The following is a 22,751-nucleotide window of genomic DNA, read 5'->3' as shown; positions in this document are numbered from 1 at the left end:
CAGCATCCACGTTCCATGTGTTTCACAAGCAAAAATTGCAGAAATTTGTGCTGACAGGCACCTGTGGTACCATCACCTGCCCTCCCAGAGTTGCTCAAGACAATCCATCTGGAACATTCCAATATGATCTTCTGTGGTGTTGTGAAATACCATCACTAATGCAGATGGCCTTGAAAAAAGGACCCAACAAAGCTGAAATAGGAGGCTGGAATTTGTGTTTGTGGCAAAAATATTTCTGTATTCTTCATTAAAGAAGTTCATACCTAAGGTCACTAAACACCAAGAAAGGGTTCAAACAAGAGCAGGGGGAGGACTTTTTTCTCAGTGAAAAGTTAATTCCCAAACTGTGGCATAATGGCACAACTATCTTCAAAACATCAGAGAAACAAGTCTCTTCCAACACTGGTATAAGACTATTCATGAGATCTCAACTCCTGGGCAGCAAAAACCACCTTCCCTGTAGGTTAGAGGTAAGCCCAGTGGCAATTTTTCTTGGGAAAATACAGAAGAAAGTAGGAAAATGAAATCATAAAAGATAACAGTATTAAAAGGAAATCACTCATAGCTATTGGCAAACAATATAACCAGAAACTTCAAGAAGGTTACCAAGTTAAAACCTCTCCCAACTATCAAACCTGCTAGTCTGACAAACTCAAAGTTACTCCAACTTCCATAGAAGCCAACTTTTTCTAAGCAACTGGAAAAACACATACTTGTTCTGTGCTAGAATATACATCTGGCTCTCTTAAAGGGGAGGCTTATTTCCACACTTCATAGGTACAGAAGCCTTTGTGCCACTACACACAAAATCCCTCTTTTAAATACAGGAAGCTGATCCCAGCAGTGGAAGTAAAGCAGAATTCCCTCCCTAGCCAGAGGAAAAGGGTGATTTGGAATCAGATAGCCTAAAATAATTCTTCAGGGAGAAAGGAGAGCCCCAAACATGTACAACTCAAATAATTCTTCAACTTTGTAGTTTAATACATCCTCAGGATTTCCTCTCGATAAATATGGCAAAAGCTGCACATACAGAAGTAATTTCTGAGCCCTCCACAAAGACCAAATTTAGAAGCTGCCTGTCAGTTGCTTCTTTTTTAAGTTGTCCCTTTAAAAGAGTAGTACAAAACAAAAGAGTTCCTGGATAATTACAGAAGATTTAGAGGGTTTTATGGCAATAAAACAGTAGCTCTAATAAACTGCAAATTTTTATAGATTAATGTAAGTTCATACTGGTAGAAATTTGAGTGTGGAAAGACTCAAAGGAGTATTTAAACTGTACATTTTTTTCACTTTGAAGCTATTTGATATAGTACCAAGAGGGGCATGAAAAAGTTTAAGAGAATGTCTGATCAAAACCATCCCATGGAGGGATCTCTTTCAATCAAAACATTATTTGAGAGTTTTCTACTAGTGCATTAAGTGACATGACTAACACAGGCCACATTATCTCCTGCATCACCTAGGTGGGACAAGTCCCTGCTGCAACTGCTCCTACACAATGGGGTTTTGCTCTACTTCTTTACAGATGAGAATTTCTGGTTATTTATGATGCTGAAACCAAGGTCAACTAATATGAACCTTGCACTTGGAACACAGAAACAGAACTCCTTGATGTTTTTCAGTTCCTGAAAATTGGGGAAGGGGGAAAGAGAGAAGGCTAATCCAGCATCTCAGCACAACCTCTAAGGAAAAATTCTCTTTACTACAGAAAAGATTTGCCTTTATTATGGAAAACCCATTTATGCTCAACAGTAGCCCAGACAACAGTCTTCACTTCAGACACGTAGCTGCCTTTTCCATATGTATGGCCTAGGCTGTGAAGAAAAGAACTGGCATCTTGAATTTGATTTGTAGTTAGTTATCTGGGAAATGTCAGCTTGAAGAATTAAGAATGTGCTCATGGCACCTCATGCTGCCAAGGAGACATGGTACACACCTTGAGGACTGAAGCCCCCACACCCTGTCCACTGGGCTGCTGCATTTCAGCCAAAAGGTGATAAAGACCAGACTAATTGAGTCCAGGCCATCATTCATCTCAGAGGCACTGCACCATCCCTCCTCATCCTATCCCATCCAGAACAGCAGAAAAACGTTTTCTCAAGAAAATTTTGCTGAAGAATGGAAAGTTTTGTGTATCTCCAAGAGCACTGCTGAACACAGGATGGAACCAGCCACAGCTTGGGTGTGTTCTTTATAATTAACACTTTCTTCTTCAACAGTGTCACACCTTTCATCTGCTCAGGGCTCAGATGCAAGTTCACCTGGCAGCCAACACTGAAAAGGGACAGGAGGAAATTCACCTTCATAAATTTATCTTCTTCCCTTTGGTCAATGAGTCTCTCTGCTCTGTGAACACTTCCTTTCTACTCAGCTTAGAGCAGAAGGTGTGACCCTTCTGTTCTCACCTAAAACATCTAATTCTGTGAAACTGAATCTGACTTTCTTCAACAGCTCCCACACTTGGCAAAACTCCTCTTAGAAATAAACAAAGCTCATGTGGTGCAAGGTATAAAATAACGTATTGAAATGCCTAATTAAGCAGTAAGCAAAACACAGACAAACTGATCTTGTAATTAGAAGAGTGGAGCTGGAAGGCTCTGCGCTCCTGAACAGGATATGTGCATTGTTTGTTGGCAGGTAGAGGCTGGTTTATTTCTGTGTTCCAGAAAGAGGTCGTATCACATCAGGAAATCCTGAAGCACAGTTTACGGTTTAGAAACATGAATAGACTCAGAAGAGTTTCAATTCTCTAAAAGCCATTAAGACCTGAAATCACTCACCAGTCTGACCTGCTGAACACTACAGATCATTGTGTGTCATCTCAGCACTCTGTTCCACACTACAGACTGGTGTCTACAAGGCTGGACAAACTGCAACATCATTTCTATGACAGCAAATTAGTCAAGATCATTCCAAATATGCATGAGCAGAAAATTCTTCATTGCAGAGGAAGGTGGGACAGCCCTGGGAGTCTGAACTGAGGTGCTTACTCCTGACCCCAAATCTGAGTCTGGTGTTGCAAGCAGAACACAAACAACAGATAGATGAGAGAGTGGGGATTCTTAAACAAGAGAGAATAAAGATCCTCTTCCCCTGGCTGCCAGGTTTCCTTCTTCCTACAGGTGCACACCCCTGTGAGGCTGTACATAATTTTGTAGAAATAGAATTTGTTTTAGTCAAAGATACAGCTCTCTTCCCTCCATGAAAGTCTGTGTTCCATCCCAGCATAGTCCCTCTGGGAAGAGCAAACATAACTGATCATCAGTGTTATCAAACTGTCACAGAATTCACAGAATCACTAGGTTGGAAAAGACCTTCAAGATCATAGAGTCCAACCCATGCCCTAGCACCTAAAGTAAACCATGGCACCAAGTGCCATAGCCAGCCTTTTTTTAAACACATCCGGGGATGGTGACTCCACCACCTCCCCAGGCAGACAATTCCAGTGCTATATCTCTCTTTCAGTAAAAAAAGAACCCTGTAACAACATTTTAAGGTAGTCCTTCCTTCAAATGACTCCTCCTATCCATTCAATGGCTACGTGGCTCCTGGTCTAAACTGGTCTCAAGCTCTCCAGTACAGATTATACCCCTCCAGAAGCTTAAGAGATAGTTGGTTATACAGCAGTTCTTTGGACACCGCCACAAACAGAAGTGTGACAGAAGTTTGCTGAGCACCTCTCTTCAGGCAAAACAAAAATCCCCATCCACCTACAGCAGCATTCATGCTGTCTGGTTCCTCAAGCTAAAGGCAGAGCAATAGAGAGGCCTGACAGCTACTTCAGACTAATAAAAACACAGAGGTATATAATGCTCACAAACCACACAGACAATCTCCAACAAAAAAACCATACCCAACAGCCACACACATGCACACGTCACTCCTCCAACAGCATAGCTTAGTGCCAGTCAGAAGAGCAGTGCACTGCAAACAGAAAAACCAGAAGTGGCAGCATCCAAAGGAGCTGCAGGAATACAGAGCTGAACAGAGCTCTGTGAACAGCAGGGAGGAGCACGAGGTTTGCCAGCCCAATTCTGACATGTGCTATTCAACATGAACATCACGTGCTGCAGACCACTTCACACATGAAGCACTTGCAGCTGGAAAGGATGTAATCTACCAATTTATCAGAAATAAAAAATACAGGATGCAGTAAAAAGTATAGGAGATAAATATCTTATTCATCTAAGGACCACAGTGTAAGCTTCAATTAGTAACCCTTTGCCACAGTTTTAAACTGAATCGAATGTCAGTGAAAAGTTTCTAAAAAATCCCACTGAAATTAAGGCTCCCTCACTATTATAAAACAAAATAATTGTATTAATGCACCTGTCTATTTAGACTGATCTAAGATTGTAGCTCTGTTCTTTTAATTATGGGGATCCTGCATTACTTATTTCTACATCCATTTAACTTTTCTGTTCTCATATATTAATAAAAATATGCAGTGTAGGAATTACTTATATTAATATCAGTATAAACTAGGTCTTCTGAAATGCATTTACAGAAAAACAATGCTTTGAGATTTATACAGCTAATTAGCATGTGCCAATAAGTTTAAATTCGTTGTTCTCCCTATAACATTTGCCTGTTTCAGTAAACCAGTACAGAGTATCTTCCAAGTAGTTTATTACACTGCATAGTTTTTTTAAAATCCTTTGCTGAAAAATGAAACACAGACAAAAATGTATCAGTTATGAGAAAATGTTTCATGTATAAACTAAATACTGCATCTTTTAGGTCATATAACTGGAAAATAAATTGTAATATGTGAAGTATATTTGGACTTGTTTAGAAAAAGCAACTTTAAGTTAGTTTAATTATTATTTTTTCTCCCCAGTACAACTGACTTCTACAAACCCTACTCCTATATTTAAGTTGCAAATTGTTCCAAATAGCCTTTTACATTATTTATGCAGAATGTGATCAACAACACACTAATTATAAAGCTTGTTTCCTGAAAACTCAAGGGCAGCCCACACAACTGCACCTGGGAAAGAAATTCCAGTGAGCTCCATGATCATCATCTGGTGCTGACTTACACTTAAAACACCCCATAAACTTGCACAGCCCTACTGTATGTGATAGTTATGGGATTATGGATCTCTCACAAAAAAAAAACAAACGAAGGACATTTGTCAACAGAGGGGAAAGGGAAGAGGGCAATGAGGGGAAGCTGCCAGAAAGGATAGTCTGCTGAATGCTTATTCCAAGAATATTGCACAAGCTCAACTAAAATGCATACATAATGACAGGCAGATGAAAATTGCATAATTGCTCATTATGCAACTACACCTTAGGCACTTTAAGCAAATACTGAAGAAATAATACATGGGAAAACCTGGCTTGCCATAAATTTTTTAAAAGAAGAATTAGGAAACTATACACGTGGGCCTTTGCTTCTCTCTCTGCTGGAATCCTGTAATCCTTATTAATCTGCTGTTTGTTCCTGGAAAGTAACTTTTCTCTGTCAGTAAAATTCAAAGTTCAGTTGGATTAATCCATGCCCTTTACTTTTAGCTGAAGCTGTGTGGACAAACACATGATTTTGACAGACACGACTCAAAATTCACTATCTATTTTCTATCTGCCATACTCTTTATCAAAGTAATTTAAAAAAATAAAACCTGGGAACAGCGTTCCACAGGGTGCCAAATTTGCGGCGAAAGCCCCGTAGGCTCCTGTCACACAAAATTTTGACAAGCCTTGCCAAGTGGTTTCTCCAGGATGCAAACTGCTTGCAAAGTGACTGGGCCCTTTGTGTGGCAGTTGAATGCTGCAGATGGGAAGGTTAGCAAAGGGCTTTGACAGGAAAGGGAAACTGCTGTTTTCACCCTGTGAAGTTCTCCATGCACAAATAAAACACAGTCTCCTGCTACAGGGTGATGCTTGGTGTACCCTCCACATGTCTGCAGAGATTATTTTCTAACTGAGGAAGAGTGCACCCAAAAGTAATGTCACAGTGTGTTAGCAGAACTGAACAAAATCACCCCTGAAACCAACCCACCCACCCACCCAGGGACATTCACAGGACATTTCAGACCTGAGGTCCAGGAAAAACAGGACAGATGCCTCCAGCCTATCAAATTTCCAAGCTGTACAAAGTTCATTCACTGTTTAAGAACTTTACATTCAAACAGGCGTTCCCAGTGAGAGTAAGATGACTCCCTGCAGATCTAGAATCCAGAAGCCAGTGCAGAATACCAAGCAGAGACACACACCAATATGCACTAGCTATATTCACTCTCATGTTTTGCTCTATGTAGAAAGCAGCTGAAGGCATGCCATGTGATGAAAGCAATTCTCAATTACCATCTAACAGCAATTTGGAGTCCCATCTTCAGCACAGACAAGGCAGCACCTTCTTTGCTTTCTGCAGTACAATGCAGATACAGAGTGCAACTTTCTGAACTGTGTAGGGGCAAAATGCTTGGTTGAAGACTTTCTCCTTCAGGAGCACTCAGCATAAATCTGAACATCATTTAAGATGAAGCAAGAACTCCCTCCCTAAGTGTAGCAAGAGAGTAAATCACCCAAAACATCATCAGCTTTTTTTTTTTTTTTTTGCTACCTAATGAGCTACAAAATAGTTACAGCTTACTACCTACCATTCCATTTGTGCTGGTTTTAGGTGATAACAGAAACTAAATTTATCCAGTAACATGCTTCAATGTAGTTTTAGGTGTCTATTGGGGAAAAAAGAGAAATCCCAATAACCAGCTGGGTCAACTACAGTATGAAATATAAATATGTATCCTCGACTTGAAGTCAGCTGATTTTTGTTTCTGACATGCTGTGGATGCAACATACATACATACAGAACAAATCACTGTTTGCAGCAGCAAACAAGCCAGCTTAAACAGTAATCAGTGAAACCAATATAAAGTTTGAGCAGTAAATAAATTAAATAGTAGCAGTGGCTGCCACTAAAATGGCATGTTCTTGGCAACAAAACACAAGCAAGGGAAAATGAGTTTTTGCTGAATGACTGCAGCAGCAAGTGAAACTGGAAATGCCCCACCTCAAACGACATACAGCGAGGTTTCATGCATATTAGGGCCAGTAGAGTAGCATGAAAGAAAAACAGAGTGAATAAAAAGCCCTTACATTGGTTTCTCTGGTTTTCCTAGACTTTGATGTCAAACCAAACAGGATTGCTGCATTTGCTGCCTGACAGTGAAATAAGACAGAATGACTGAACAGATTGCTTAACCCCATGAAACACAAGGCAGCCCCAGCTATGAACGGTGGCATCTGGAGTGTTCCCTGTCCTGCAAGCTGAAAGGTAAGGGGAGACAGGATCTCTCTGGTAGTCATCAAACCCAGTATTAGCTACTGCCAAACACTGAAGTTAAACTTCTGGAGCTGGCAGACAGTCTAGTTGCCTCTCTTCCTGATGGAAAAAATCTTTAGAAAGCAGTCATTCCTCAAAGTCTATTTATCTAAATTGTCTATCAAAAAATGTTGCTTATGCTACTACTCCAAACAACATTAAAACTCAATTGATTTCACAGGCTATGACCAAGGTAGAAATTGCCCTCCTCAAATTCAGGCACAGACTGCCTATATTGTTTTCAAAGCAGTAGGTACATTAAAATTTACCTCTTGTCCACAAATCTGGACATCACATAATCATTAACATCCTGAAATATGGCTTTCCAGGGCCTCCATACCCACTGGCTCCTGTACACGAACCCTGCGCTGTCTTTTGCATCCAGCAATTTTAGATAGCAGTTCCAAGCACCATAGACAAGCCAAAACATCTTTTAAACAAATTTTACCTGAGTGTCTCAATTTGTTGCAAAAGCCTCAGGTAAAACCTGAGATTTCAAGCAATTAAATTACACTTGGAGCAATGTAGGCATAACAAACATACCATTTCTTGCAGAAATTTTCTCAACCACATGAATGTATTTCCTTTCTTCTCAAATATGTGTTGTTATGCTAAGTATAATTTTAATATTAATGAAACAGCAGACTCCTCCAAAAATGGATAAATGTACCCAAGACAAAGCTGCGTATGAGAACTGCACTTGTTTTCTACAAATGTACCCAAGCATGGCTCTGTTACTCACCTCAATTTTATCTGTTTTTGCATCTCCCCAATAAAGCTTGTTTTTCTCAAGATCCAGTGCCAAGCCATTAGGCCACCCAAGAGAAGTATTCACCAGAACTCGCCTTTCTGAGCCATCCAAATAAGCACATTCTATCTTTGGGCTTTCGCCCCAGTCCGTCCAATACATGTAGCTGTAAATAACAAAAAAACAAACAAACAAAAAAACAAAACAAAAAAAAAAAAGAAAAGAGAAAAAAAAAGGAAACAATTAATGCATGCAACAGCAGCAGGACAAGAGTTAAGGTCTTCGTCGCTTTTGAAAGAATTTGCTTTTTGCTTCCCCAGCAGCAGCAAACAAGCCAGCTTAAACAGTAATCAGTGAAGACAATATAAAGTTTGAGCAGTAAATAAATTAAACTACTGAGAATATGCAGTGGCCCAATTCCTTCATAGTTAGGATAACACTGAAGATGCAGAGAACAGAAAATTCAACCAAACACTCAATGTATAGATTCATTGAGGAACACTATATTTAGAAGCCACCTTTTAAGTACACAGTTATTAAAGGGATGAATCAAGGGAAAACCAGTCATTTCCTGAATATCTGACAAACGGCACAGTCATCATCCTGCAACTTGCACGTTTTCACTTTCAGGAGACCATGAGCTGGATCCCAAGACCAACCACAGGGCTCTCAGTAAACACCAGACTTACCCCATGACAGGATTGAGCACTATGGCTCGAGGCTCATCCAGGTTTTCTGAGATAAGGATCTTCCTGAATGTGCCGTTCAGCCGCGTCACCTCGATGCGGTCCGTGCCAGTATCAGTCCAGTACAGGTTCCTGGCCACCCAGTCCACAGCAATCCCATCTGGGTGGTTGATCTCCGTGGTCACCAGAGTCTGGGCCCCAGTGCCATCGAGGTAGGCCCGACGAATTGCCCGGACATCATCATCAGTCCAGTAGATGTAGCCTTCCACAGGGTCATAGTCAATGGCAATTGCATGTCTGATGTTGTCTATCTGCAGAATAATGTCAGTGAAATCCGGCATGTCCAGGGAAATCCTCCTCAAGTCAGTTCTTCTGGCAAGCAGCAAGACTTCCTCAGCACCTGAGGAAAAAAGCATTCATGGCATCATTTGCACTGCTACTGATGTGAAAATTTCAGTGGAGCACAGCAGGCTCTGAACTGCTACTGTCGCTGCAACAAGAAGAGATTTCCTTAAATAAGGACATCAAGCTTTCATGAAAATATAGACTTGCTTGTATTTTAGATGGCAATTTCTCCCAGCCTTCTAAACTAATACAGACCATAGCAATCTGTCTCTAGAATCTAAAAAAAATAGAATTTGGTGGGTGCAGGTCCAAATATTTCATCACATTATAGAGACTTGCTCAGCCAAATGTCTCACTAGCTCTATCAGTGCACCAGACAAGTTTTCACACATGCCCTATGCAGTAAATGACAGGGGCTAACAGAAGGCTGGAGTATTTTGTAAACAAATTCCATTAATTATTTACTCCAGACAGTCCAACAAGAAAACAAGTCACAACCACAGCAAGTATTTATCATTTGGCCACAGATGACGCAAAACAATTCTAAGGCAATAGGATTGCTGTTCTTTTCTCTCCCCTATTCTTTCTCCCCACTGAAAAGTTTTCCTGCTTGTGGAAAGGGTGCCAAACAACAACTTGGAGTACATTTCAAGGACAAATGGGACCTTCAGTTGACTGACACTGAAGTGGCAGCTTCTTCTATTAATGCAAAAAAGGGGACAGACAGCAAATGTGCAGTTGCTTAATAAAGTTTCCCCACATATACCCATGCATGCTTCAGTACAAAAAGAGAAGTATGTGAGGTTTTTCCTGCTTCTGTTACCAAGTTTATGTTGGGTTTTTTGAAAACTGACAAGGAAACTTTATTGTTTAGCAATACTGCAAAACTGGAAATGTAAATAAAAATCATTTGTTGTATTTCATCCAGACCAGCAAACACCACTAGGAGGTGGCAATTCCCAGTTTCCCCCAACAGCTGAGGCTGAATCAAAATGGCCATCATGGGGACATATCTAAGAATAACAGAAATTCAAATGCTCATGAGAACATCCTTCTGAAATACTTCACACCTTGACATGCTTATGTCATTCTGAAGACACAGAAGTTGAATCTATTTTACAACACAACCAAAGCTACATTCACTATGGGTGCTGGATTTGAGTTTGGAAATCAGAGTTTAGCCTCCATATATCATCTCAGAAGCTCTCAAAAGAAATAGTGCTCAGGGCACAAGTGTATAATGACAGAAAGAATCGAAAAGAGCAGTATTTTAAGATCATTTAAGCACCTCAAACTACCTCAAGCCATCATAACTCTTGGATGAAGCAGTGCTGCTCTCCCTCCTTGCTTGTTCTCACTTCTGTATCACCCAGCCTCACATGCAAGCACAGCATGGCCTTGTACCATGGTTGTGTGCTGCAAACCACACCAAAGAGCTGGTCCAAACCAAAACTAACTCAGTAGAAATGAAGCCATCAGCCCAAGTTAAAAACCAGACCTGCAGAGCTCCACAAACACCTGTGCTGGCACAGTGAGGGGCTCCAGCAAGAATGCTTCTCCCAGTCAGCATCAGCTGACAAGGTCTGGTAAGGACAGCATCACTGTGAGGGAAGGCTTAGGCAGAAGAGAGAAACAACAATTCAAAGCTGAAAAACCCCCCGGAGAAAAGGGAGGAATGAAAGCCCATGCATTCATGACAGCAAAGCAAGAGAAACACAGCAACCACAGCAGAACCAAATACCTCATGTAACAAAGTTTTATGTCTAGCTTCTAGACTAGTGCAAGTAAAGTAAAAATTCATGCCTCAGAACTCAACATGGAAAGGGTGATGTATCTGGTCATCTAAGTGTTGTACAGACACAGAAGGGTTTTCAATTGTACATTTAAAAAACAGTTGAGATGTTGGAGTTGCTCTTTATTTAAGAGAACACCTGGAACACATGGCCCTCTGTCTCGGGGAGGATGATGAGCGAGTCAAGAGTTTCTGGGTTAGGATTAAAGAGCAGAGCAGGCAGGGTGACACTGCTGGGGGTGTTTGTTCCAGGACACCAGATCAGGGGGAGCAAGTGGATGAAGTCTTTTACAGACAGCTGGCAGGAGCCTCCCAGTCACACACCGTGGTTCTCATGGGTGGCTCGGCTCCAGCCACCCCCATCTCTGCTGGGTGAGCTGAGCACACACAGTGCACGAGGCTCTCGCAGAGCACTGATGTCAACTTTCTAACACAGGTGATGGAGGAAAGATGTGCTGCTGGACCTTGTACTAGCTAACAACAAAGAACTGGCTGGGATGTGAATGTGGGGGCAGCCTTGGCTGCAGTGAGCAGGGCACGGTGCAGCACAGGATCCTGCAAAGAAACGGGATCCTGAGTAAGGTCCTGAAAAGATAACTGATCTCTTCAGGCATCTCCTTGGAACAATCTCGTGGGAACATGCCCTAGAGGGAAGAGGGGTCCAAGAGAGGTGGCTAATACTCAAGGAACAGCATGGCAGCTGTTTATACACTCAGGTTTATATCCACCTTAACCTCTGAATTTCTACTATATCAATGTGTCTGCAATCATAACCTTAATACTGAAGTTACAAGTACTGTGAAGCAGAGGACCATCAAATACAAGCCCAGCAAGTGATAACACAGCAATTACCAATATTACATGTATTTCTAGGATAACCAACATTACAAGCCTCATTGCATGGGAACAAACAGATAAGAATCAAATGCATATGTTTTGCCTCTTCACACAAGGGATTGCAGGGTCACCTTGGTTCACTGTAAACAAGTTCAGAGGAAGCAATCATCAGTCTAAGGCCCAGATTGTGCCTAGAAATGCTGACTAGACAACAGGCTGAAAGACACTGTTAACACCCCCTAAAACTCACAAGTAGTACCAAAACAGCCTTCACTTCCTCACAGCAGCAATAATTAGACTCAAATTTATCTTCAGCTCTGTGATAGGTTCACCTCTGCATAAGACCATGTACTTACTTGCACTCAAAGTATTATTTTGACCAGGAACAGGACAGCCCAGCCACCTTGAATCAGCTACATGACTAAAATCTTCTTGTAAATCAAAAGAAACAATTTGTTTCTGACATGTCCAGCTGCTGTGACTTTTTCTTCAAACAAACACCACTGCAGCTACAGTCCCAACCTCAGTTCTGTCCCATGGACATATACAGCTAAAAATAAACAGGAAGAAGAAAACTTCTCTCTGCTGATCTAGCAAACAAAAAGAAAATCTTCAGTTGACAACTGGGACATTTTGTGAGTAGTTGAATGAGATATCTCTTGGTAATTTCTTCTATTTTTTAACATACCTTTAACTGAGGCTTGTGGGGGAAAAGAAATAATAAGGGGAATGAGCTACCTGGTTAATTCTGTAGGGATGCTTAAAATTAAGTGAAATATTACACAAAACGACTCTTGACAGACATGCACCTACATCCTTGAACAACAAAATACACAAGAACAGAGAAAATGTTACCACAGCATGTATCACGAAGTTACACCCCCACTTGAAAACCTGTAATAGATTGTTATCAGAGGTAACTTTTGATAGGTGCAAATCCTGTCTTTTATTACAGCACAGTTTAAAATTACAGTTGGTTATAACTGTATTTGACTCCATTAACAAATTTCTGCTAGAGAGAGAGTTGGCAGCAGGCTCTGAGCACAACACCAAGAGGTGAGAACTTGACACTGGTTCTCTCTAAAAACCTGGACAAACACGCTTGTCTGGCTCATTAGTTTTATCTGTATCATGGAGGTATTTTGATTATTAATGTTGGTAGGAATGTTTTCAAGGCTGCAGAAGTGCTGTGCTGTGACTTGCCCAGTGTTATCCTAGGCACCCTAGAATCTTCTTAACACATTACAGCCAGCTATTTACCTAGTGCTAAAGTGCTGTAACATACATTCAATTAACTTCATCTTCAAAACCTCTCTCACTGCAGTCACTTCTCTAACCACACGATCAAGAGATTCCCAACAGAAATAACTGCTAACTGTTACAACATGATCATTTATAACACCATTCAATGAACAAAAGCCTTTTTGGAGGGGAGTGGGAAATGCAAGCTATTCCAACATCACAATTGCGTCAACCAAACACTTCAGCAGAAGTTTATGAGAAATTCTCTATGCAAACCATAAATAGAAAACCAGGAGGGACTAGATCAATCTAAATCTTCCATTCAGAAAACATTTTAAAATACCCATACTCCAATTGTTTTACTTTTTCAACTAGTTTAAATTTTGAACTGCTTATTTTTCTCTATTCAGCTCAAGCTTTCTGCAGACCTTCAAGAGAAATGTTTATTAGATCTAATCACCATAAGAGCTGATGAGCTGTTCTGGTTCACATACAGTCACAGAAAGGTTTGGGTTGGAAGGGACCTTGAAGATCATCTAATTCCAACCCCTCTGTGAGAGGCAGGGATGCCACCCGCTGGATCAGGTGGCTCAGAATCCCACCCAACCTGGCCTTGAACTCTTCCAGGGATGGGGCATCAGAACAACATTTGAGTTTACAAAAAAAAAAAAAACAAAAAACAAACAAAAAAAAAAACCCAAAAACAAATAAGAAGACTCTAAACTCTATTTGCAATTAATAAATCCTACAGAAACAGGTTAGGAGACATTTTTTTTTGGCACTTACACAAGGTGCTTTCCTGCCATACCCAGAAATCAGTATTTTGAATATCTATGCTAGGATATCACTCTTGCTTTGATTTGGTTGGTTTGTGCTCTTGTTATTAAAAATTCATGCTTCACTGCTGGAAATGGCAACTGTATTCTATTTGCAAAACTAACTGCAATCAGAGCTGACAGCAGCAAACAGGCATCTCACTAGCTTGACAAGACCCTTTTTTATTCTTCCCTTGGCCCACTTCACGTTTGACAAGTAACAAGACATCTATAACACAGTAACAAATGCTCCAATTTATTCACCCAACCTAAACATGTGGACTGCAGTGGCTGCCTCTGTTAATCTTTGCCAGAAAAGGCCACGCTATTCCTCTCCCATTTGTCTGTCTGCTAATTAGGCTGGAACAATGACCTATTGTAGGACTCATCCCCCAGTTTTATGTATATGCATGAGCATGCACCTGCATGTACAGACTCAGTCTCATTACAAACAACTCTGGAAATCTCGAGACTTGTGGGGAGAAAAATCAGATACACTCTAAAAACAGGAAAGGTTTTAGCTCTGCTCCAAAGAACAAAATGGTAAGTGCTTTCTGAAAAGTGTGTGTTAGAAGTACTTTGACTGCAGGCAACTCCCTTACAGGCTGTCTGAGCACAGCTACCTCAGCACTCTTGATAAACAAAACAGATTTATCAAAACAGCAAGGGATTTTGTTGGTTGCTGCAATACAGCAAATTATCTAGCAAACTTCCAGTGTATGGCAAAAGAGGGCCAGAGTATGGTTTTGGGAGAAAACATGGACTGTATGAATATTGGTAACACTACCATGATGTTTAATAAGCTTTTCAATATTCAAAACAACTACAACACCTTGCACAAGAGTTTAACATTAGTCACTCTTCACACCAAAAGAAAAATGATGCAATGAAACTGACTGGATATAAATCAAGAAAACTCTGTAAAATCCCCTTCTTGCTCCTCAACCTCCTCAGAAAACAGTAATATTTAAGGAGTTGAAAGAAACTCTAGCAATACCTAGAAATAAATGGAAAATCTTTTTATACCTTCTCCGTGGTTACCTTACTAGAGCCAGTTGCAACATGAACAGCACTATGCATTCCAGTCCAGGCTTTTATTTATCTTTCAGTCTGAGAGGAAGACAGGACTGCTTCTTCTTACTGTGTGACAGTGCTGGGCTGGGAAAGGCTGCCCAGGTCCTCTCCAACTGGACACTGCACATGCAATTTAAAACCAAGGGCTGCGTGCAGTGGGAGTGTGCAACCAGCAAAATAGAAACAGGAAAGGTTTCTTTGAAAGAATGTTTTGAGTGGCCACATTCAGACAGGACTTGATTTAATTGAAAGGTAAGTAAGCATAAGGAAAACTAACAATTGTGACAAAGAGCGGAAATACCAGAGCACTTACGTAACTCATAAATTACATCATTTCTGTCTGCATGGTACAGGGAAAAGCTATTGTCTCCTGTTTCTTCCACTATCATAGAAGCAGACTTCTAACTTTGCCTGAACCAGAAAAAATACCTACAAATCAGAGTTTTGACACATTCACACAGCCACCAAAGTGAAAGCCCACAAATGGAATATTAGTTAAACTGCACAGCTGATAAGATCATTAGCACAAATCAGCTGACTAGGACAAAAGTAAAGTTCCTGCCAGAAAAGGCTGTTGCAAGACAGAAATCACAGTTACCCTGTTCTAGTTTAGAAAGGAGTTTCTGTGAGACACATTCAGTTTTACATGCCCAGTACTATACTTGTGAGCACAAAGGTTTGAGAAGTTACTGAAGAGGAGTAGACAACTCTTAGGAAGATTTACTCAAAACAGCATTAATATAAGTCATAAATGCATTGGTATTGGCCAGAATCAAAGGTCAGCACAGCCATCTGGCAACTGCTGTACCAAGCAAAGAAGCTGCTCTTACACACAGCTTTCACCCAAAGAGCTCAAAGCACTTGAGCAACTAAGTCTTACCCTGCCCTGGGGTCTGTATATTCTCTGTGTGCTTTAAAAATAGAGAAGAGAAAGTTGGAAATGTTAAGTGGGCAATCTGTTACCTTATGGATATCATACTCTCAGCTTCTACTCTTTGTTAACAAAAAAAAATTAACATCCCTTGGCACAGAATTCTTAATAACAGCTCATTGCAAGCCATAGGAAGAAGGATGGGCCAAGAAAAAGTCTGCCAAAAATCCCTACTGCTAGAAAAAGGGTAGGATTGGATTGTGGTGTTTCATCACAAAGAAAGGTTTTAAAGTTTACGTGTACCTTTCTCTGCTAGAGATACACAACTCCACTGGCTCAGAGTAAGGAATCACTGACTTTGGAACTGACATCCATTTTACCACCTAGTTTCTGTTAAACAGAGTTTTGGTAGTAACACCTCAAATGCACAGAGACAAGAATAAAAAATTCATTACAACTCAACAATATAGATAATTAATATACTTTAAAAATGAACAAATATACAGTAGGTTTTCTACAATCCCACTTCTATTGACTTCTAATTGCAGATGTTTCCCATTCAGCAAGAGACCTTGAACATGTTAAGTTTCTTTGCACTGCTGTCATCCTTTACACAAACAGAAATAAATATTTACACCCCACGAGCCCTCTCTGAGACTGAAAACTGTGCAATGCTTTGAAATTTAAGCATTATTTACTATGTGCCAAGTCTGATAGAGGCCCAGAAAATTCAATTCTGAACTGACACAATCAAGGAAAAAGCAAAACAGCAAAACAAAACAGACAAAAAAGATACAAACAGCTGGAAATTAGGGTTTGCAAATATAGGGAGAGTCTCAATCTCACATTGATGCAGCAAAACAGAGAGACAGCCACCCAGTGCTGGAAGAAGCAGTCAAGCCACAGCAGCTTAGGCAGTTATCACTGGGTCTTGGAGACTTTGCCTGTGTATGTTCCCAGCACAAAGAGAATGCAAGATAACGAAGTTTACATATAAACCTTTTCAGCGCAGACCCAGGGTGTGGTTCTTTGCAGCATAAAACCAGATTCAACCCAGAGACTCAACAGAGCTGCAAAGGGAGAGCTTCACTATTTCCTTTATAGGCACACACCAAAAAGAAAAAAAAAAACAAAACCAAAACAAAAAACCCCTAACCACAAAAATAAGCTCTAACTAGACAGAGTTTCAGAGTCCTGGAAAGTAGTCATCAATTTGAAACATGCACCAACAAAGCTTGAAAAGAAAGTTTCATTCACCATAGCCCAGGAAAACCACCGACAACAGAACTAGAAGATGATGTGGCAGACCTTCAAGAATGCTCCTCACTCCCTCCAGGTTTGTTCCTTATGGCATGTTTCTAATGGCCTTTATCCAGTGAAATTATAAATAAGGCCATTTCCATATGAGGCTATTTCATTTTGTCGCTACACAAAGTGGCCCCCATTCAGAAGCATAAAAGTTGCTATGAATAGAAAATAATGCAATCTTTTCATATAAATCATATAAACTCATCAACATAACACACTAAATAAAGCAAGGGGAGGGAAAATAGACTCAAAACAAAGATCTACACATGAATGAAAGGGAAAAAACCCACTCACTAAATGGAGTGGAATGAGAAGAGGTAGATTTCCCTCTAGATTTCCCAAACTCTCAGGAACTCATTACTGAACAGTTTTTAATTACAAACTTGCAACTTCAACAATTCCTGGATAAGCACAGGAATTACAGTACACCTTTGGGAGTGCAATAGGGAGAGAGGGAGTGAAGAAAAAGTCATCCATCTTCTGGATAATGTCTCCCTACAGTAGTCAAACACCAGGCACAGGGCAGAAGACACCTAAGAAATCAAAGCACCTTGCAACCAAAAGCCAATGGTTTTCCACAGCTGCATTTCAATCACAGAGTTGTCAACAGGGAGAGGCAGATATCCAGTCTAGGCAATAAGGTAAAATACAGTTTTCTTTTTGCCTTTGTATCTCATGACAAAAAAGTTAGGACATGAGTGCTGCTTCCCAATACGGCTCCAAATCAATGACAGAATGTAATCAAAATGTATCTACTGATACACCAGTTTCTCTTCCAGCATCTTCTAAGCGCCAGAATACTCCAGATAGTTACTCACACAATGTCAGCAGAAGTTTTATCAGGTATTTGAAAGAACTGATTCTACAGCAGTTATCCCAAATAAAATATATCTCCCTGACCCTTCCCTTTCTCAAAAGGGCTGTTCTTCTCAAGTTAGTGGTTGATCTGCTTCATCAGAAAGTCTGGATTAATCCATACTGCTCCTCTTATTTATCAGGAACACACACTAGCAAAGAAACCTTCTCTGGTGGTTAAATGGCATGAAATAAGTACTTCACCATGAAGGCATTTGTCTGCCAGCTTGTCTTGCCTGGAGGCTTTGTTGCTGTAATAAATTCCTGATAGCTCACCAAGGAACAAAACTTTTAAAACATATGATGTGCACCAGAAATACACGGGAGATGAGAAGAAAGTGCCTTAGCATTTCTTCCTTCAATATTCTTCAATACGTCTCCTGCATATTAAAAAACCACTGTACATATTATGCAGTATTAGCCAGCAGGTTCCAAAAACAGTTTTCTATTTCACAACGTGCAGAATGGCAAAGAGAAATAAGACACTGGGAATGGCAGCCAACCCTGATCAACGGCCTCAACAACAGGATCCAGGATAGAAAAGGGTAGCTGACTCTTCAAATACCTGAAGCAAGTATTTTCTTTTCCAGTTGTGAAAATGTGGGGGCTTTTTTCTGGTTTTCATTTGGGAGAACAGAATTTCCACATTGATTTGAGAAACTGCAGCTGTCACACCTTGCTCACAGAAACCCCACAACTTCTAACACCACACAAGACTAACTCACAGCCAAACTCTCCCATTTTCAAGCAAAGAGCAGTTGCCTTCCACTGGAGAAATGCCTCTGCTGAGTTGAGGTCAATGTACCATGTCTCAAATGGCCACTGACATTCTGACATACCAGGGACAATATTATTGTAAAAAAGCTACTGGTTAGCTACAACATCTAGACTGAGATACCTAAAAGGAGCCAGATTTCTACAAAGGACCCATCAACTGAGGTACATTTGAGGAGTGGGAGCAGAAGAGGGAAGAAATTATCCTTGTTACTACTTTAAAACAACCAAACTCCTGCCACTGAATATATACAAGGTTCTAAAAATGAGTAACTTTTACATCTGACTCACATTATGCTTGAAGCTCAATATACAGCAGCAGTTCTCATGCTGGCTTTAAGGAATGCTCATGCTGATGCACAGCAAGAGTTTAATTTCCACATCTCAAGCAGCGCAAACCCCTTTTTCTATAAGGGTAGATTTGCTGTGGTAAAGAAGCCACTAAGATAACTGTGAATTCAGGTACCTGACTCACCTGCCAGCTACCTCAGCTTTAAGGCAAGCAACTAGCAAGAACTGATGCAATTGTGGGAATTTATCCCTAATATATCTTTTGTACAGCCTTTAGGAAAGGCCCCTTATAGGAGCAATTCATTACCAGGCATTGCATGGGTAGCATCAGCTCACAAATCTGTGCCCCAGCACATGGTCTGAGTTCAGTAATAACATCAGTGTGAGCAGAAGCTGAAGCACCATTTGGATATGGTTGCTTCTGCAGCCAAATTCTTTGTCTTCAGCTATGGCAGAGGATCATTTATGCTTTTATAGCCCTTCCTGGAGACAGTTTTGCTTCGTCTGCTTAGAATCACAGAATATCTCAAGTTGCATTACTTAACTACTGAGTCCAACTCCCTGCTCTTTGCACAGCCACCTAAAACTAAACCCTGTGATCAAGAACATCGTCCAGACACGGCCTGGCTTAGAGCTATACTGAGCCAATGCCCAGTGTATTAAAGGAACATACTTTACATGGCACTGCCCTTCCAGGCATCACTTCTTTGTGCAAAATTCAAAATATCAAAAGCATTCCTCCAAAACTATGGCAAACTTGATGTTGCATTTGTCATCTACTCCTTGTATGGCATGCAAATACATCTATACCTCAGCCTACCTCCCTTAGAACTTCTTACCAAGAGGCCTCTCACATTGCTTTCAAACACAAGAGAGACAACACAATCATGACCTTTCCCAACACAAATGGAAAAACAATAAATCAGAGTAAAACTAAATCTACAAGAAAGAGATTCCAGTGTCACAGAAAGGCTTGGCTTGTTTTGGTTTGTGTTTTTATGTGGAAGCAAGTAAAAAAGGGTTCCTCTTAACAGAGATTTAAATTTGGTTAGAGAGGAATTTAAATATGTAAAATGGATCAAGAATTAATGATATGAATCTGGACTAATTCTGACATTGTGTAGCTCTGAGTGTCCTTGCTGAAGTTAAAAAAATAGAATAAAAAAAGAACATTAGCTTAAGTCCCAGTTTATCCTACCTATTACAGCTTCATAGCCAGAGAGCCAAGCTAGTAAAGACTTTTGAGAGTGAGGTGTGGAATATTGAAAATATTTTGCAGGTATCAGCCCTGGATAATAGGTTTTAAAATGCTATCCAACTAATTCTAGTTCATATACTTTGACTAACTTGATACTATGATATCAGAAAATTATGTGCAATGAGAATAAGAACCTTTGGGAATGCAACCAACAGGGAGAGGGAATTCAGGAAGTCAAGTGACTGCTTACAGGAAATATATCCACTTAGAAAAAAGATGAGGGTTTTGGCATTCCTTTAGAAGGCCTGCAGTGATAGCTGTATGCCAGTGATACTGAACACAGCAGAAAGAAATTATGTATTTTCCAGAAACATAAGAGAAACATGCTGCTGAATGCTGTTTACAAAACCAGCTCATTCCTGGAAGGATGCAGACACATAGCTGCTGTACAGGAGACTGGGATCAGGGTTTAATCACAGTTAGCTGGCAAGATACACAAAAAACATCTGAACTTCCCTGAATGTGACTGACCTGAACCACATGGTCAAGCCACAGAAGGAAGGAAAAAGCAGAGGGAGTCATCCAGTATTCTGAGACTGCAGCTTTGCCCAGTAAAGCAAAAAAACCTGCTCCACACAGGCAGAACAGGGTGCAAACACCCAGGTCCATTTTATCTGGAAACATTCACTTCAAGTGGTACAAGTTACACCAAAGGTGCACCGGAGCTGGAGTGAGAAACAGATAAATTCATGTCATTCACTGTGCACAATGAGAAGCATGAGGAAAGTCTATCTGCTCAAAAGAGGTGACAGGTATCACCTGAAGCATCTTCCAGGTAAAAATGGAGCAAATAATTTGCTGCTGGAGACAACACAGCCATCAATACATTTGTCTTTCTCACAACACTACAAACTACCACTGACCCACAGAACTCACTAAATCCTAGGAAGGGAACCCCAGGAGAGGAGAAAGAACAGCTTCTTGAAAGACATTGCACGCAAACAGGAGACTCATGAATCAAAATAATTCTGTTCATAAAGAAAATAAATGTGATTCTTAAGCAATGAAAGCAAGAAAAAATTCAGGATGGTCCTAAATCAGCAAAATTACTAAAAGAAGGTCCCCAAGATTGTGAAATTTCCCCTCTTTTGCTCTGCTTTTAACTGGCCTATTTGCTGGTAGAATTACACAACCCTTCTAAATGACTGCAACCAAATTTTGGTTCCTTTCTCAAATATTCATGCAATTGCTCAGGTTAGCTAAGGAAAGGCTTTCAAACAAATGAACAAAACAAACAAACAACCAAACAAAACACAGATCAAGAAAACTACCTAGTCTGAGAACTGAAGCTTCATTTGGAGACATGAAATTTCACTAGTCAGTTATTCTTGAAAGTTACAAGGTGTTACCAGTTCCTACTGAGTAGGCCACTCTCCACAAGCACAACCAGAACCATCAGACTCTGACAGCCTTTACAAACTGTGACTTCATTACCTTCTATGCCAGCAAGATTAGGTTCAGACACCCATCTAAAACCATGTATTTGACGCATCCAACAAGACCACAGTGGTCCAACACAACCTCCTAAGTCATTTCAAAGACCAGAGCTTGAATGTTCACTTTGCTAGGAGCATCTGATTTACTTTCCAAAGTTATAGCTCCCTTGCTTGTTCTTATGGGAACTTCAAGGTAGTGCAGAACATTTTCAAGCCAACAGAAGAAAACAGACCTAGCACCACGGGTCTGCAAAACGATAAATTTACCTATTTACCTCCACAAAAGATATACACATTCCCAGAGGAGAACATACACTTGATGCCAGTTGCTATGTATGTATGTATGTATCTATCTATCTATCTATCTATCAACCATTATTAGTGATGAATATTTACTGTAAAGGCAATTTAAAAAAAATCATTTAGAGGAACTCTTTAGAACCAGAGAGAAAGCAAGAACGAACACCAAAAGTATAAAACTACAGGAAAATGAACTATATTTCAACACAGGCACAATACTTAAGGTTCCAGCATATCAATGATTAGTTTAGTCACAGCATAAAAATCCAGAGTTCCAGAGTTTCATTATATACGGATGTAACTCAGCAAGACAAATACTGGCACAGCCTGTCCTTGAATTCATATTTTTTGTTAATTACCTAGGCCTTTTACCATTTGTAAAGAGCTACAGAGTGCTCTCATCTGAACATTACCAATGTATGTTTACTTCAATATTCAAGAGAGCTAAAAATCACCTAAGCACCCCAGGGCTTTTCTGCTCAAGAATTCTTTCTGATAGACATATACAGAAATAACATTCTGTATATTTACATTTGCACCAGTAAACTCCCCATGTGGACAGGGATTTTGAGAATAGAATGCTTTTCCCTTCTGCAGGTAAACCCCCAGCAGCTTTTGTGAGATTCACTTAGCAGCCTGAAATCAAAGCAGCTCATATGCCCAAGTGACTCTGCGCTTTTGCACCTCTGCCCAAGCCAAGGGGAACAAAGTGAAGAGGTGGTCAGCACCCGTGGGTCTGCAGCTCCTGCTACATCGCCACTACAAAGGGCTCGTGTGGAGAACAAA

General features: G+C 40.4%; 1 protein-coding gene across 1 annotated transcript in view; it reads right to left on the bottom strand.

The window, feature by feature from the left end:
- LRP5 (LDL receptor related protein 5) overlaps positions 1-22,751 on the bottom strand; it is a 124,790-nt gene that overhangs the window by 49,750 nt on the left and 52,289 nt on the right. Inside the window, exons 6-7 of the mRNA XM_054275426.1 lie at positions 8,771-9,167; positions 8,076-8,247 (exon numbers count right to left, since the gene is read on the bottom strand). Coding sequence (XP_054131401.1) covers positions 8,076-8,247; positions 8,771-9,167 — 569 coding nt within the window. The remainder of the gene's footprint in view (positions 1-8,075; positions 8,248-8,770; positions 9,168-22,751) is intronic.

The sequence above is a fragment of the Melozone crissalis genome, unplaced genomic scaffold (genome assembly GCF_028551555.1).
Source record: "Melozone crissalis strain CALT ecotype California unplaced genomic scaffold, PUWL_Pcris_2 ptg000018l_1, whole genome shotgun sequence".
Taxonomy (NCBI): Eukaryota; Metazoa; Chordata; class Aves; order Passeriformes; family Passerellidae; genus Melozone; species Melozone crissalis.
Note: the sequence above shows the minus strand (reverse complement) of the source record. Positions and strands in the feature narration are given on the sequence as shown.